This window comes from Glandiceps talaboti, chromosome 10 (genome assembly GCF_964340395.1).
Source record: "Glandiceps talaboti chromosome 10, keGlaTala1.1, whole genome shotgun sequence".
NCBI lineage: Eukaryota > Metazoa > Hemichordata > Enteropneusta > Spengelidae > Glandiceps > Glandiceps talaboti.
In genome coordinates this window covers 8,080,542-8,096,712 of record NC_135558.1, presented here as the reverse complement: position 1 = coordinate 8,096,712, position 16,171 = coordinate 8,080,542, and the positions used below count along the sequence as shown (strand labels likewise).

General features: G+C 35.3%; 1 protein-coding gene across 1 annotated transcript; it reads left to right on the top strand.

Annotated features, from left to right (window-relative positions):
• Window positions 1-4,066: 4,066 nt before the first annotated feature.
• Window positions 4,067-13,788, top strand: LOC144440979 (putative oxidoreductase YjmC). Its single transcript, XM_078130474.1, has 11 exons — window positions 4,067-4,183; window positions 6,291-6,442; window positions 6,802-6,990; window positions 7,646-7,761; window positions 9,612-9,710; window positions 10,215-10,280; window positions 11,058-11,138; window positions 11,478-11,585; window positions 12,185-12,280; window positions 12,675-12,785; window positions 13,469-13,788. The coding sequence occupies exons 1-11, from the start codon at window positions 4,164-4,166 to the stop codon at window positions 13,514-13,516; spliced, it is 1,086 nt and encodes a 361-aa protein (XP_077986600.1). The 5' UTR covers window positions 4,067-4,163; the 3' UTR covers window positions 13,517-13,788.
• Window positions 13,789-16,171: the final 2,383 nt, after the last annotated feature.

Below are 16,171 nucleotides of genomic sequence, written 5' to 3'. Positions count from 1 at the left end.
TTTGATCTTGTCGGGTATAAGCACAGGGTCTCGGGATTGGCCATATTTTTGAACAAATATTTACTTTCTGTTTATTGTTCGTTTTCACATTAAAAATGTATCTTTTTCTACCATGTCATGTAAGAAAAGCTGGTGTTTTTTCTAAATTTCTTTTAACTGCTCTTTGTGGGTGTAATAAAGCAGTTTTACTATGACTACATTGTTACCTTCCGTAAGGAAGGTTATAATATACAGATGAAGTCTGTGTGTCTGTGCGTGTGTGTGTGTGTGTGTGTGTGTGTGTGTGTGTGTCTGTGTCTGTCTGTCTGTCTGTCTGTCTATATCACGATTTCCGAAAAAAACCGGCTGCATCAATTCGAACGAAATTTCATAGACATGTTCCGTAGGGTAATGGCCAGAACTGATTAGGTTTTGATAATAATCCAAGAATAAATATTAATGACCAATTTGAGTAATTAATCGATCAATCGATCAAACGAGTATAAAGTTGGCGTCAGATTCAGATTCAGATTCAGGTAGCGTTATCTTATGAACATTATATTGAGTGTCAGATGGCCTCAGATCCGAATCTGAATCTGACAACTTTATACTTGTGCTCTACACTTTTTCGATTAGAAGTTTAGGAAGTATTACCTCGAACCGTCTCCTTTTTACTGTGTTCTTTTCCGATTTCTCTTGATAACAAGCTACCGCTATTTGTTGCAAGGCTTGTACATAATAATTTATCTAGCTCTGTATCTCAGGATATAAATACACTCTCACATATTTATCAAGTGTAATAATCTATAATTTATACCCAAATGTGTGTGGTCAAAATATGGAAAATAGACCAATCCTCGCCTAGCCTACGAAGAAAATTTCGCGACAATGTATTAATAATGGTGACCTATACATTGACCTCTATATAATTAGTGTACAGTGAGGGCGCGCCACTCAACAAAATCTTGAGAATGTGTAAACTCGTGGTGGCACAGAAGGAAGTTCAACACGCATATGCCATATCCTGGGTATGTAGGGGATCACGAAATCCGAGTGAAGTCGAGGATGGCAAGCTTTCCTGTGCTGAGAATAGGAGGCGTGGCGGGCATTTGAACAACATTTTTGACAACTAACTTTCATTGGGACTTGACGAATCACAGATATAGAGCTAAATTTCTTGCATAAATCCTTAGGGAAGGCATTCAGTTTAAATCTGGTTATTTATGAGTTAAGGCTATTGACCCTTTTTCGATCGCTGCCTTGTTGTTTATCTTTCCACTGATGTCTATTTCAGCACACGTCCATTATAGTTCGCCGACATTACTTTCCATAGTGAACTTGAATTCTGCGCAGGTGTGCACGACGGAATGACGTCACATTCTGGTCCCGCTCAACAATTTGCATAGCCCACGGACTTGCTCAACTGATAGCAAACCTAGTTGTGTGATGAAGTCGCCAAAACAGACTCTGAATGAGTGTTAAAAGTTTTATCCGGCTATTGCGTACCATATTTCAAAATTACAACCCATCTCTTCAAACATCATAACAACATCATATAGGGATGGGGCGGGGGGGGGGTGTTTTGCCTAAAAAGTCTGAAGCTGTTCAGTCGGAAGTGAATTATGTTCTGTCCAATGAAAGTATGTTATAGATGAAGTTTAAATTCTGAGATGTTAGGTTGTTTTATTAAAATGAGTCAAATTACATGTAGTAAAAATATTACGTAAGATCTTTGTGAAGGTTCATAGTTTATGTACGCGTACGGTCAATGAATTGTACATTTTTCATCCCCATCTTCCAAATCTAAAAGACATATGACCTATCATTCCATTGTACATTGATATCTTTTTACCATCGTGAAAAGTTTAACAGAGCTTAAATTCTGTATTTTAGGGTCACCATGGGGAATTACAGTGTCAAAGTGGTCAATGAGACAGATGAACAGTGGACCTTCGTATGTACCCGACTATTGTTTGAGACCTATATTGGAACACGTCAGATAACTACACTGAATCCTGGCCAGTCAGCCCTCAACAAACAAGAAGGGATTCCATGTAATTTGTACGTCAGACGTGGAGATCATAATGGTACTGGTACCAGTAAATATCCAGACATGACAACAAAGTATAATGCCATTCATTGCCCAACTATCAGAATTGTCAAGGATGGCCCTCGAAAGGCCAAGTTGACCGGCGGTGATAGTGGATCATCGTGCAGCTGGTAGAAATGATAATACGAAAAAATGGAATGGAAATGGAAAATACGAATTATGAACATGTAAAATTGAATTGATTAAATTAGAATCAATTAGCTGCTGCTGCTGCTGGTGGTGGTGATGATGATGATGATGATGATGATGATGATGATGATGATGATGATGATGATGATGATGATGATGATGATGATGATGATGATGATGATGATGATGATGACGACGACGACGACGACGACGACGACGACGACGACGACGACGACGATGATGATGATGATGATGATGATGATGATGATGATGATGATGATGATGAGAATCTTGAGAATGTGTAAACTCGTGGTGGGACAGGAGGAAGTTCAACACGCACATGCCATATCCCGGGTATGTAGGGGATCACAAAGCCGAGTGAAGTCGAGAATGGCAAGCTTTCCTGTGCTGAGAATAGGAGGTGTGGCGGGCATTTGAACAACATTTTTGACAACTAACTTTCATTGGACCTTGACGAATCACAGATATAGAGCTAAATTTCTTGCATAAATCCTTACGGAAGGCATTCAGTTTAAATCTGGTCTTAATGTTGTATTGAGTATTTTCTAGAAACAGTTCACTCTGCTACAATTAAGAACAACCGCAGCACAGTAGTTTGTCAATTCTTCGTTAATATCATCTATAAACCTGATCAAAAACTTCTATACAGAACATATATCCTATCATAATCAGCTTATGGCTTCAAAATAAAAAGTCTTCATTATAAGTACTGACAGAAATAGTTCACTACTTTGAGTGTCGTTCTTTATGGTAGAATATTTTTTCCAGCCAACTGATGCCATATTAAACAAAAAAGGAGTGCCAATGGCATTACAGCACAACTGTAATGTTCATTATAATTACAAAAATCAGGTCTTCGTAGAAGTCACACCCCTCAAATACTTTACTCGTATGTGACTGAATGGAGAAATGCATTACTAAAAAGTGTCTGATCTATTGATTGACGTGCATATATCCTATATGATATGTCACATTTGTGTCTGGTTTGAAGAAATTGGATAGACGCGGATGCATTGATGAAGAGAGCCCATTGTAATAGCATGGGGGGGGGGCAAAATGTTTGTCCACATGGCAATAATTTGTCTTTCCATAAAGGTTTAGAAGACAGTGATGCCAATTTTTGAAAGCAAATTTCAACTTTGGTTTTTGGTGTAATGCATCTTACACGTTATAAGTGATTGTTCTGAATGTTAGCATTCACCCAAGTTAATTGACAATGTCACTGACCTATCAGTAACCTAACCCGTTTAGATCTCCTGGTAGTGATGTTTGATTAACAAGTAGTGTTGGCAAGGGACATGAGGCGTGAGAGATTAGCAGTATGTCTGGAGTTATTCACCAACTAGGAATACATTGCAGGTGGTAACAGTCATGAACCGGGGACAAATTGTCACTACATATACATGTAATAGACTCAGGAGAGAACTTTAGAGGTGTGTAACATGTGAATGAAAAATTCATGACATGAAGTTGAGCTCAGTAAACAAAGCAACAGATACAGTCTAGGTCAAGTAGATAGTAGGTCACGATAGCCTCTCTGTGTGAATGTTATCATAGGGACATTGTTTGGTGAATGCTAACTATCAAACAATCCAGGGATTAATATTTACCACGGCTACCGTCTTTAAGTTATAATCCCTGAACGGTTTCATATGCATGAAGTGTTTGCAATATAACTGAATATTTAAATGGAATTACACGATTTACTTTGCATAAGATGTGCTGAGACAGTCGAAGAACTAAAAACAAAAGTCGCTGATGTTCAAGGCCGCTGGGGGCGTTTTCCGTGTGACCTCTTGCTGACCAGCGCCCTGCTGTTGTTGACTTGGTAAAGTGGCACGCCTCCCATCCCAGGTCACAAGAATCGTTCTTACTGTGGTTGCAGGGCTTACTCAGAACTACTATTTACACCACTGGCGCGAAGATGGCATCGGAAGCAGACAGGTAAGTCAATGTAATATCGTCTATTTTTAGGGCATCGTGTTGCACTATAACTTAACACCACATTCACGATGTTAAACCACACATGCACCCCCTGACATGCACAGTCTGATCATGATCCAGACTATTAAATCTGCAGCTAGCAGTGGATCAGTGCCATGTGTAGGCTGATGGGTAAATGACACAGTCACTTGTGAACTGATATTCCATTCCAGGATTGTGATGTTCTAGTCTAGGATGATCATAATACAAAATAATAACGTTATTATAGGTATTTACGATATTCGTCACTGTTTCGGAAACAGTGACCGGAACGGTATCGTATCGTAAATACCTATAATGACGTCATTAAACTATATTGAATGGGTCAGCAACAGCCAATATTGCTGAAACTAACAGGTCAAAAATAATCAGACCCAGACGGAGACGTCCCGTCGGACTCATGTTGTCAACCACAGCAAGCGATATTCTCCACATCAAATGTTTGTTGCCTTTTGGGTTCATTCTATTTCCACTACCGCGTTGTCTGTAGCTTGTTATCTCAACTGTCGAATTCATATCGAACCGTGTGGTCAATGTACCAACCTAGCCTGGAGGTCAACGGTCCTTTGTGACACTGAAAGTCATTTATCATGTCTACCTATTCATTTCACAAGCCGCTTTTCAAGTCATCTTTTGTACGAATCCTTAACACAGTCTTTACATGCACTAGTATACTGGAATAACATTCACTAGAAAGACCTAAATAGGCTAAGTTAGCCAGTCTGGTTGGACCAGTATGGTGATCCATGGCATAATGTCAGTGGCTGTGTGATGTGACTCGACATCATTGTTCTAATGTCTAATGAAGTTTACATTTGGAGTCGCGTTCACAAAGCCATTGACAATATTATAGACATATTGTCTGACAATGACAGCACTAAATGTCTTATTACGTTCCCCAAGGGCAGTGTTATGCAGCAAAGTTCATAACAGCACAAGGGGTAATGTAAAAGTCTACTATAGCACCTGAATATAACCTGGCACTGAAGTGTGTTATGACATCATATTCTCAGGCACATATTCTGTCTATAGTCAAAGCAAATCATGAAAGACTTCCATGCTAGAACACAACTAATGCTTTTCACTCATATGCAAATTTAGGTCACTATGGATCACTAGTCCATACTACATGACATGACCGCCAGATGCCAATCAAGTGAAGGATGTATAATTCTCATTTGTTTATCTCTGGGAAAACTTTAAATAAGATGATGAAAGTGTGTCACCGTGATATTCACATACACATTGGAGGACTTTTTGAACCCAAATATGAATGAGAATATAATGCTAATAGCTTAAAAGTAGTAAATGCGTAGGTATCATCTAAGCCAGATTTGCCATTTAGTACATGAATTACTCTAGTTTAGGGAGGGAGGTCGCATGATGCAGAATTGGAGGAAATGAAATCTGCTAAGGATATGTAGCAAAGCAGCTATGATAAAAACAAAGCCCTGTTTTTGTTTCGTATAAAGACAAGTATTTGTTTCAATTGATTTTATTAGTATAAAGTTGACAACTTAAATTTCAACAATTACTGCATGCATTTTCCTAGAAAGTGAATTATGAAGACCAATCTGATGTAGGAATACAATGAGATTTACTTTTATTGACCCTTTTTTTATTCTTAAGAATAAGCACTCAATTCAGAGCATCACAATAACAAGACAACATACAAGGGAAACAAATATAAATTAACTTGAAGTAAATCTAGTTATATTCCTAGATCCTACACCAGATGTTCATCAGATTGGTTCAAGACAAGATGACTCCAGAATCGACATGTAAATTGGAGCTAAAGTGATGATTATTTTGTCAAAGATTTAAACTAAAGTAAAAAAGCTTTGCAGATTGGACATCATCATTTTATGTGGAGAATTTCCAATGGGTCGATTACATTCGTGAATACAAGGTGATACAAATTAGGGTTTGGGAATAATGACTTGGAAGTAAAAAATCATAGGGTTGTTGCAATACTTGACTAAATATGTATGTGAATTCTTAAAAGTATTTGTATTAATACCAGTGCAGTCAGTTGTGATACATATCCATTGGTATTATTTTTGTATAGTTATAGACATGTGGCCCTTTCTGAAGTCAAAAGTTTTGTTCAAAGATGTATAGAAGCTACTGGTGCAAAGAGTGAACATGCTTCCCCACTAGCCAGTGTGTTGATGACGGCTGACTACAGAGGGCACTATAGCCATGGAATGAATAGACTAGGTAAGCTTAGAAGTAATAGTAATGGAAATATATACAGTTTTGTATTTTGCTGTAGTCAACAATATAGTGAAGAGCATTGACTTGAAAATGCCACGCCCACTATTTGTCTCTGCAAGTTCAAGTTAGTTCTCAAAACACAATGATGGATACGAGCTATAGTACATGCAACAGACTGGTTGATATAGTTGTTTTTTATAAATATGTGATAAAGTAACCAAACCATACCCCATGATGTGTGAGTGGCAGTGTTGGTATTCAGGGTATGTACTCATGCTTGCAGTATATTCCTTTCTGCCACAATGTCAAGTATATCAAATCAAGGCATCATTTCAACTTACTATTTGTATTGTTAATTCCAGAAATGTATGTAAATGATATTCAAAAAGGGACTACAGTGTATGATGCAGAACCAACCATCGTCAAAGAGACTGTTGCCACTGGTCTTGTTGATGGAAAAAACATACTTGGACCTGTTATAGGAAAATTCTGTATGGAACTAGCTATGAAAAAAGCAAAGGAAGCTGGAATCGGTTGGGTTGTAGCTCACGGTAATTGTTTATACCTGTGCACTTTTAATCACACACAATTTTTATTCCATGTGTAGACATTTAAGCAGTAATACCCATGGTAATAGGCATGGCAAATTTTAATTACATGTTTAGTTTTAAAAAAATGTACTGATTAGAATTATATTAATGACTATATGTAAATATGTCAACAAATGTCCTTGCAAAGTGTTTTTTACAGTTTTAGTGAGTTTCTAGAGGCATCCAGAAGAGAAAATGTTTAAGGCAAGTTGATTAATGATATGCAAATGGGGAAAAATATTACTGGAATTGGTCGAGTAAAAAATCATTTACTGACATATGTAACCAATTGCTATCTAATAACCAGTACAATAATCTTTATGCAATAAAATAGATAGAAAACATATTATTTAGTATTACAGTTATCAAAGAATTATTATTACTTCTAAGCTTACATAAGAGAGTACTAAATAAGACTAAGATGCAAAAACTGTCGATAAACATTATATCATAATTTATGGAATCTTCTTAGAAATGGACTCTCTATGAATGCATAAATGTGTCTGTTTCCAACCATTTTTCAGCCATACATAAATAAACTTTGTAAAAGACAACATGTAATGTGTAAATTAAGTAGGTTTAATTTTCACTTAGACTGTTCATTCATAACACGTAGGTAGTAATCATTACGGTATTGCTGGATGGTACACATTGATGGCAGTAGAGCAGGGTCTCCTTGGTATGTCATTTACCAACACCTCGCCATTGGTTGTACCTACTAGAGGCAGACAGGTTAGTAGAAAAACAAAAGATTTGTCATGTGTGGATTTCATGTATGTATGTATGTATGTATGTATGTATGTATGTATGTATGTATGCATGTATGCATGTATGTATGCATGTATGTATGTATGTATGTATGTATGTATGTATGTATGTATGTATGTATGTATGTGTGTATGTATGTATGTATGTATGTATGTATGTATGTATGTATGTGTGTATGTATGTATGTGTGTATGTATGTATGTATGTATGTATGTATGTATGTATGTATGTATGTATGTATGTATGTGTGTATGTATGTATGTATGTATGTACAGTAGAGTAGGGAATATTTTATTTGACTTGAAATTACGTCATACAAGAACATAATTTATGGTCAATGATATACAGATACAGTGTAATAATAATAATAACGACTTTTATTTCAAAAAAGAAAAAGGGTGACCCTGTTAGGTCCAGCCTAATCTTCCCAGGGGCCCTAAAGCAAATGTACACAATACAAACAACAAAAACAAAACAAGGTAACACACATAAAAATTGAAAAACATTAAAAAGTATGAAACGTAAAAGAGATAAAATTGTAAGACCACAGACAATGTAAAAGGATTAAAGAGATTCAAATAGGTATGAATTTAAAGATTTTTTGAAACAAGTTAAATTCGTAATACTGATAAGGTGAGTAGGTAAAATGTTCCAAAGTTTGGAGCTTTCAAAACTAAATGACTGAGTAAAAATACGACAATTTGGAAATGGTAAATACAAAAGATTGTTGGTGCAGGAACGGGTACCCATTTGGTTACTTGAACTCCTTTTATGAAGGAGGTCAGAGAGGTACATAGGAGCCAGGTTATGTAGACATTTAAAAATCAGAATGTACTTATTAAATAGAAATCTCTTTTCAAGTGGTAAAATATGAAGTCGTTTAAAAAGGTCAATACTGGAAATCCCTTTGGATTGCATTTCAATGGTAGAAATATTTAAAATTAGCCGGATTGCACGCTTCTGAAGTTTATATAATTTGTCAATATCACCTTTACTCGCATGAGACCATATGTTGCAACAAGTATCAAAAAAGGGCTGAATATAACTAAAGTAGAAAAGTTTTTTAGTAGATACATCTAAGTATTTAGCAATGTGACGAAGAGCTGCAAGATTAGAAGATACTTTTGCATGCAAATGTTGACAATGTGAAGTCCATGAGAGTGTAGAGTCAATGATAAGTGTAAATTTATATGTAACTACACAACAATAAAATAATACTAAACTACTAATAATTTCAAAAAAGTTATGTATGTATGTATGTATGTATGTATGTATGTATGTATGTATGTATGTGTGTGTGTGTATGTATGTATGTATGTATGTATGTATGTATGTATGTATGTATGTATGTATGTACAAATGTATGTATGTATGTATGTATGTATGTATGTATGTACATTTTTGTATGCATGTATGTGTGTATATATGCATGTGTATATGTATATGTATGTATGTATGTATGTATGTATGTATGTATGTATGCATGCATGTATGCATGCATGCATGTATGTATGTATGTATGTATGCATGCATGTATATATGTGTCTGTCCATCTGTGTGTGTGTGTGTGGGGGGGGTTGTGTGTGTTGTATATGAAGACATATCTATGTATGTAATGTTCGTGAATTTTTCTTTTTTTTCTAAAATTTGTCTAGATTTATTTTCAATAATTTATAAAATTATGATTGTGCTCTAGCCTGTTGTTGACATTAATCTGCTTATTTCCAAGACCATTAGTCTCTGTATGGTTTTGGAATCATTAAACTATATAAATGTTAATTAATTGTCAACATTTTTGTTTTGACTGAATACAGGGTATTCTTGGAACAAATCCTATCTCCTGTGCTGCACCTGGTAAGAATGGTGACAGTTTTGTATTAGATATGGCTACCTCATCTGTAGCACTTGGAAAGGTATGTAAGGGTTTGTATGTTTGAGATGAGAAGTAAAGATCACAACTATGTGTAATTATAACACAATGATCATACCATATTGATATGAAAACGATAGTATTCATCGTCATCCATTCAAATGTTGAAAATAGCGCTATAGGTGTTACATATCCCAACTGCTGACATTCCCACCAAATTTCATACCAAGCTGTCAAGTAGTTTTTGCCAAAGATGACATTTGTTTGAGCCAAATCACACACCAGTTGGGCAATCATTTTATTTGAACAAATTCCTGACTATAGACACCCAAAGTAATATCCCCACTTAATATCAAGGCAATCAGTCCAGCGGTTTTTGACTTAAAGTCATTCACATTCACAAATACACACACACACACACACACACACACACACACACACACACACACACACACTGACTGAATCAACGTCAAAATTGTATTTCACAAGATGCTTTGGAGCACATCAAAATTGAATCAATATTTTGTTTGATTAATGTACTGTCTAGATTGAACTTAATGATCGTAAAGAAATACCTATTCCAAATGGCTGGGGAGTGGACTCCAAAGGAAAGGTAATAGAGAGATTGCATCACTTCTTTCTGTGTTCTTCAAGAATTCAATTTGTTTAGCTATAGGGTGGATAAAAATAGCATTCTGCTTTTGATTTTGTCACAACCATGGCATAGTAATTATGTACCCTAAACATGAGTACACTTTTCCACCTAAAATTTATGAAAATATTGTTCCATTAAAGATTGATACCATATTGCTTATTGTTACCTGCCAAGCATGGTATTTGTAGTTAGTAGGTGGTGGTTGTCAGTGTGTAATGGCCCCAATGGCAATTCAGTTCTTATCCATGTGTCTGCAACATATAGTCAATCCTTAATCTCTGTCCCCTTTAGTAGATTTTTTGGAACCTGAGTAGCACCCAATACATCTAAAGTTATTCTGAGTAAATAGAAATGTCTTCTTTTCATTTCCCTTCAATTCACCATACTACATAGATCTACATTCAGTCTTTTTTTCCAATTCATTGTGCCATGGTAGATATGAGCAAATGAGGATTAAAACTCTCTATATAAGACATGACAAAGAAAGAAGCAGCTATGAAATCAGTATAAAACTAATTCATGTGTGTCTTTACAATTGAATCAGTTTAAAACAGAAGTAGAACTATTTGAATTAGCCAGTGGTGTTATTGATATTTGTAACTAAACATGGCAAGGGTTGATTTTCAAAGTGTACAGTTAAGTACTAAACAATTCTGGCCAATAGTTCTTGAGGCCAAAATCAAATAGTGTTCCGTGTGGCTACTCAATGCATCATGCTGTCTTTCTGCACCACAGGAAACCAATGATCCTAAAGCTGTACTTGATGGTGGTGGACTACTACCAGTTGGTGGTTCTGAAGAATCATCTGGTTACAAAGTAAGCATTAACAGCCAAGTTAACTCTATTGTCATGTGGAACTTTATCAATTTGTGTCAAGCCACAATTCAGAAAGATGAACTTAATGATTTGATTGAATAATGTACCAGCTGCAAAATGGGTATAAGTTGTTACTAGACCAACTGCTGTGACAACAAAAATGTCAATTTTGATACTTTGTAGCCGGTTACTATGACTACACTACTGATGGTTTCAGAAATTTTGTGAACACATATAGTTTTTATGTATAAGCAAATGACAACAATGTCAACATTTCTGTATGCTTACTCTCAGATTAGGATTGTTTGATCCCAGTGTACCATTTTGTATCTTAAAAAGGGGTATGGTCTTGGTATGATGGTTGAGGTGTTTTGTGGTATAATGGCAAATGGTGAGTTTGGTCCCAATATCAGGAGATGGAAGGACACCACGAGAGTTGCAAACTTGGTAAGACATTTGTATCACAGATGAGAATAATGTACAAATGCAGTGAATCTGTGATGAGTATTGTGATACTGTTAAAATTTGTTAAGGAAACTTTTCATCAATCCTTAGATTATACTAAAATATACATGATTTTTCTGTCAAGTGATTTCAATCAGGTAGTTGTGGACCTGAAATCCACAAAATTCAACAAATGGAAAAATTATCTTGTCATTGGTACTTTTATTGGTCAACAGCAACAACATTATATTTCATACGAACATTTCTGTAGTGATAGATGGATGTTACAAGAAATATGATGATGATGATGATGATGATGATGATGATGATGATGATGATGTGATGATGATGATGATGATGATGATGATGATGACTTCTTGGAACTCAAGGGGTTGCTTTAGCTACATTTCAGTGACTTTATCATATACTGACATTAATCTCGATGTGATTTTAACCCTCACTTTTCATTATGTGGGCACCCTCTTCTGACACTTCTTTTGAAAACGACTGCAATGTTGGTAACTGGAATATGACGTAATGTAATGAAAGCTGTGTATAATTATAAGTTAATATAATAGATATTTTGTATTTATATTTTGTAGGGTCAGTGTTTTGTGGCCATCGATCCTGATGCATTTGCTCCAGGTTTCCCTGACAGAATGCAGTCACTGATAGACATTTGTCGTAGTCAACCACCAGTAGGTTTCATCTACCAATTAGTAAATGGATCATTTCTATCAGTCTCAATGAAACTATATACCGTGCAATCACTCATTTGAGCCAATTTCAAGTAAAGTGAACATTGCTCTTGATGGCAATATTTAGGAAAAGAATTGTTAAAGTGATAAATACTAACAAATATGTCTTATCAATATAAGTTCAGAGTCATTGTAAATATGATACAGAACAATCTTTAATAATTAGATAACAAAATTAATAGTCCAAAATTTGGTCAAAATCAAATTTTGCTTATGACATAGAAATAACTTATGATAGATCAATTTCTGAAGATACAAATGTAGTACAAATGTACATCATATAGCAATATTAATGATACAATTATTCAGATAACATTTTGTATATACTATGTAGGCTGAGGGTGAAACAGAAGTTCTAGTTCCTGGTGATCCAGAGAGGCAACATATGAAGAAAGTAGATGAAGAGGGTGGTGTACGATATCACATCAATCTTATAAATGCTATGGTATGTCACCTTGTTGATAACACATTTTTTCTATTGGTCATACAACCTGTGGAAAATACCAGTGCATTTGCTTGAATGAAGTAAGCCAAAGAAAGACTTCACCACGCAAAGACAACATTTACACAAGATACTACTGATACAAAAATGAGAGCAGGTTCCTTTGATGTAGGTTTATGCAATGCCTTTTATTAGTTTGTTTATAGCTGTGGAAGTTAAAAATGGAAAAGTAAGTCGTATGCAATATTATGTGTAGTGTTCTATCAGTAAACAGAGTTATGTATGGATCCTGGTTCCTGTGGTGTTTATGCTTTGATAGGTTACTGACCCTAATTAAATTGTATGTCTTTGCATGAACCTTGTCTGATTCCTGCTTACCACAAGCAAGCGAATGCACCAGTGTATTTTTGCAGGTTGTATTCTAAAAATCAAGAATGACTCGGGTCTCTGTTAAAACATTCTGAACTCTGAACAGGATAAAACTGAAACATTGTTTTTGGTAAGGTGTGGGGGAACCCCTGTTAACAGAGAAGGGATATCTGGTAAAATTTGCAAAGCTTTCTATACCATGTACCTTAATTTTGATGGCGAACCCTGGTAAAATGATATATGGGTAGGCTGTAGAAAGTTGCAGTCTATGTAGGAACATGTATTTTAGAAGTATGTCTTTTTATTTAATCTTACAGGAGAAATTAGCAGCTGACTTGAAAGTCAAACCAATGGAAACAAAGTGAACCATCTCGGCTCCTGTAACCAGTTGTGTGATGGTGGCAAAGTGGCAGGAGTGATGATGAATTTAGAGGACATTGAACTCTGGAGACCACAAATTACAGAGTATATAGGGAGTATTCACCAGCACACTGTATGTAACATATACATATTACAATCAAAGCTAATCATCTGAGAAGTTAATGTGGTTATACTTGATAATTAGCAACATATTTACTGCTGAATATAGGGAAGATTGCACAATGTCGCACAAGCTCAATAAACGAACATTATTCATTTAGGACAAACCCCCCCCCCCCCCCCCCCCCCTAAACATCACATGTTTATAGATGATGTAAATCATGATAAAAATTGTAGCGGTCACACCACTACGATCGATGCAATGTAAAAACATGATAGTAAACATGAAGTTCTAAACGTTATGAACCTGTTTACTGAGATGTTGGTAAACATATCACAATACTGCCATAAATCCAGCACAGTATTTCACATTTTTATAAACTTATCAACATCTCAGTAGTAAATACGGAAGCTTTTATCCTTAAAGGCATACAAGTATTTTTTTGAAACTTTGTTAGAAGTGCAAAAATGAAGTTCAGCAATTGCATTGATGACTCTTCTCCACTATAACCCTGAGGCATTCAGTAGTAGATCTAAACTTTTCTCCACTACAACCCAGAGGCATTCAGCAGTAAATCTAAACTCTTCTCCACTACAACCCAGAGGCATTCAACAGTAGATCAACACTTTTCTCCACTACAACCCAGAGGCATTCAGCAGTAGATCTAAACTCTTCTCCACCACAACCCAGAGGCATTCAGCAGTAAATCTAAACTCTTCTCCACTACAACCCTGAGGCATTCAGTAGTAGATCTAAACTCTTCTCCACTACAACCCAGAGGCATTCAGCAGTAGATCTAAACTCTTCTCCACTACAACCCTGAGGCATTCAGCAGTACATCTAAACTCTTCTCCACTACAACCCAGATGATTGGTTATGATTATAGATGTATATATATGTTACACCCAGACTTTTGGTGAATGCTTATTTTTTGCATTTGCTGATGAAATTGAACCTCAACTAGTTAAAAATTCGAAGTATTTTGAAAAGCGCAAAATATTTTTGTATTTGTGAAGCAAGTGGTCAGTAAATAGGGTATAGTCTGGACAGGGTATTAATTTGTAAATATGATTTACAAATACAATGTAGTTCATCACAAAGTGAAAAAAGTGTAATACATAAATGGTTAATTTGGTCATTTTTTATGAGATTGCATAATTTACTACACATATACAGATGACATTACATAATCTAGTACACATATATTGATGACATTACATAATTTAGTACACAAATACTGATTCTGATGGCATTCCATAAGTACACATATACTGATGACATTCCATAAGTACACATATACTGATGACATTACATAATTTAGAACACATATACAGATTGATATTACATAATTTAGAACACATATACAGATGACATTACATAATTTACTTAGTACACAAATACAGATGACATTACTTAATTTAGTACACATATACTGATGACATTACATAATTTAGTACGCAAATACTGATGACATTGCATAATTTAGTACACATGTACAGATGACATTACATAATTTAGTACACAAATACTGATACTGATGGCATTCCATAAGTATACATATACTGATGACATTACATAATTTAGTACACATATATTGATGACATTACATAATTTAGTACACAAATACTGATACTGATGACATTCCATAAGTACACATATACTGATGATATTACATAATTTAGTATATCTGATGACATTACATACTTTAGTATACATATATTGATGACATTACATAATTTAGTATACATATATTGATGACATTACATAATTTAGTACACATATATTAATATTGTAAGGGTACTCCATGCTAACAATGCCAGGAGGCGATCAAAGTCATGATCTTAAAAAATACACTACAATTGTTTAATCATAGTTCTATATTAAATTTGACATTACAAAAGCTGTACAAATTTCAACAGTTTGGGTGGGGGGGGGGGGAGATGTGTGTATGTTATTGTGTTCACGTCTTCCAATAGTCTGACTGAGGAAAATGACAATTTTTTAGATGTCTGAGGATGTACTGGGACTTCCTTGTCACCCTAATTGATAGATTGTTTTTGTGTTGTATCTTTAAATGTATACCTGTCCCCAAGGGCCAACCACTTCCTGTTTTATTATAGATTCTGATGTAGTTTGCTAGCACTCCTTGTCTTGTACATGCGAAACACTTTGTCATTGCATTTAAAGTGTGATCACATTCGTGTGTTACATTGTCATTTTCAATTTTTTTTAAATGTAGACATCACTTGACTAAATGATCTTTATACAGTAAGCTTATTCTATATAATTTTTTTTATGAATACGACACAATAAAATGTTGAATTGAGCATTCCTTTAATTGTTATCTGGTATCTATGCCATCTGTGTGTGTGTGTGTGAGAGAGAGAGATAGACAGACAGACAGACAGACACACACACAGACAGACAGACAGACACAACAATAAAGACTTCCATAACAGTATCTCAAGCTCTTACAAAACATCCTCTTCACTGTCACCCACGTTCTGTTTAATCTAACATTCATTTAAATAGACTTTCA

Coding starts and splice junctions, on each gene's coding strand:
- LOC144440979 (XM_078130474.1), top strand. CDS start 4,164: ATGGCATCGGAAGCAGACAG. Junction 6,991..7,645: donor CGGTTGGGTTGTAGCTCACG/GTAATTGTTTAT, acceptor CATAACACGTAG/GTAGTAATCATTACGGTATT. Junction 12,786..13,468: donor TCAATCTTATAAATGCTATG/GTATGTCACCTT, acceptor TTAATCTTACAG/GAGAAATTAGCAGCTGACTT.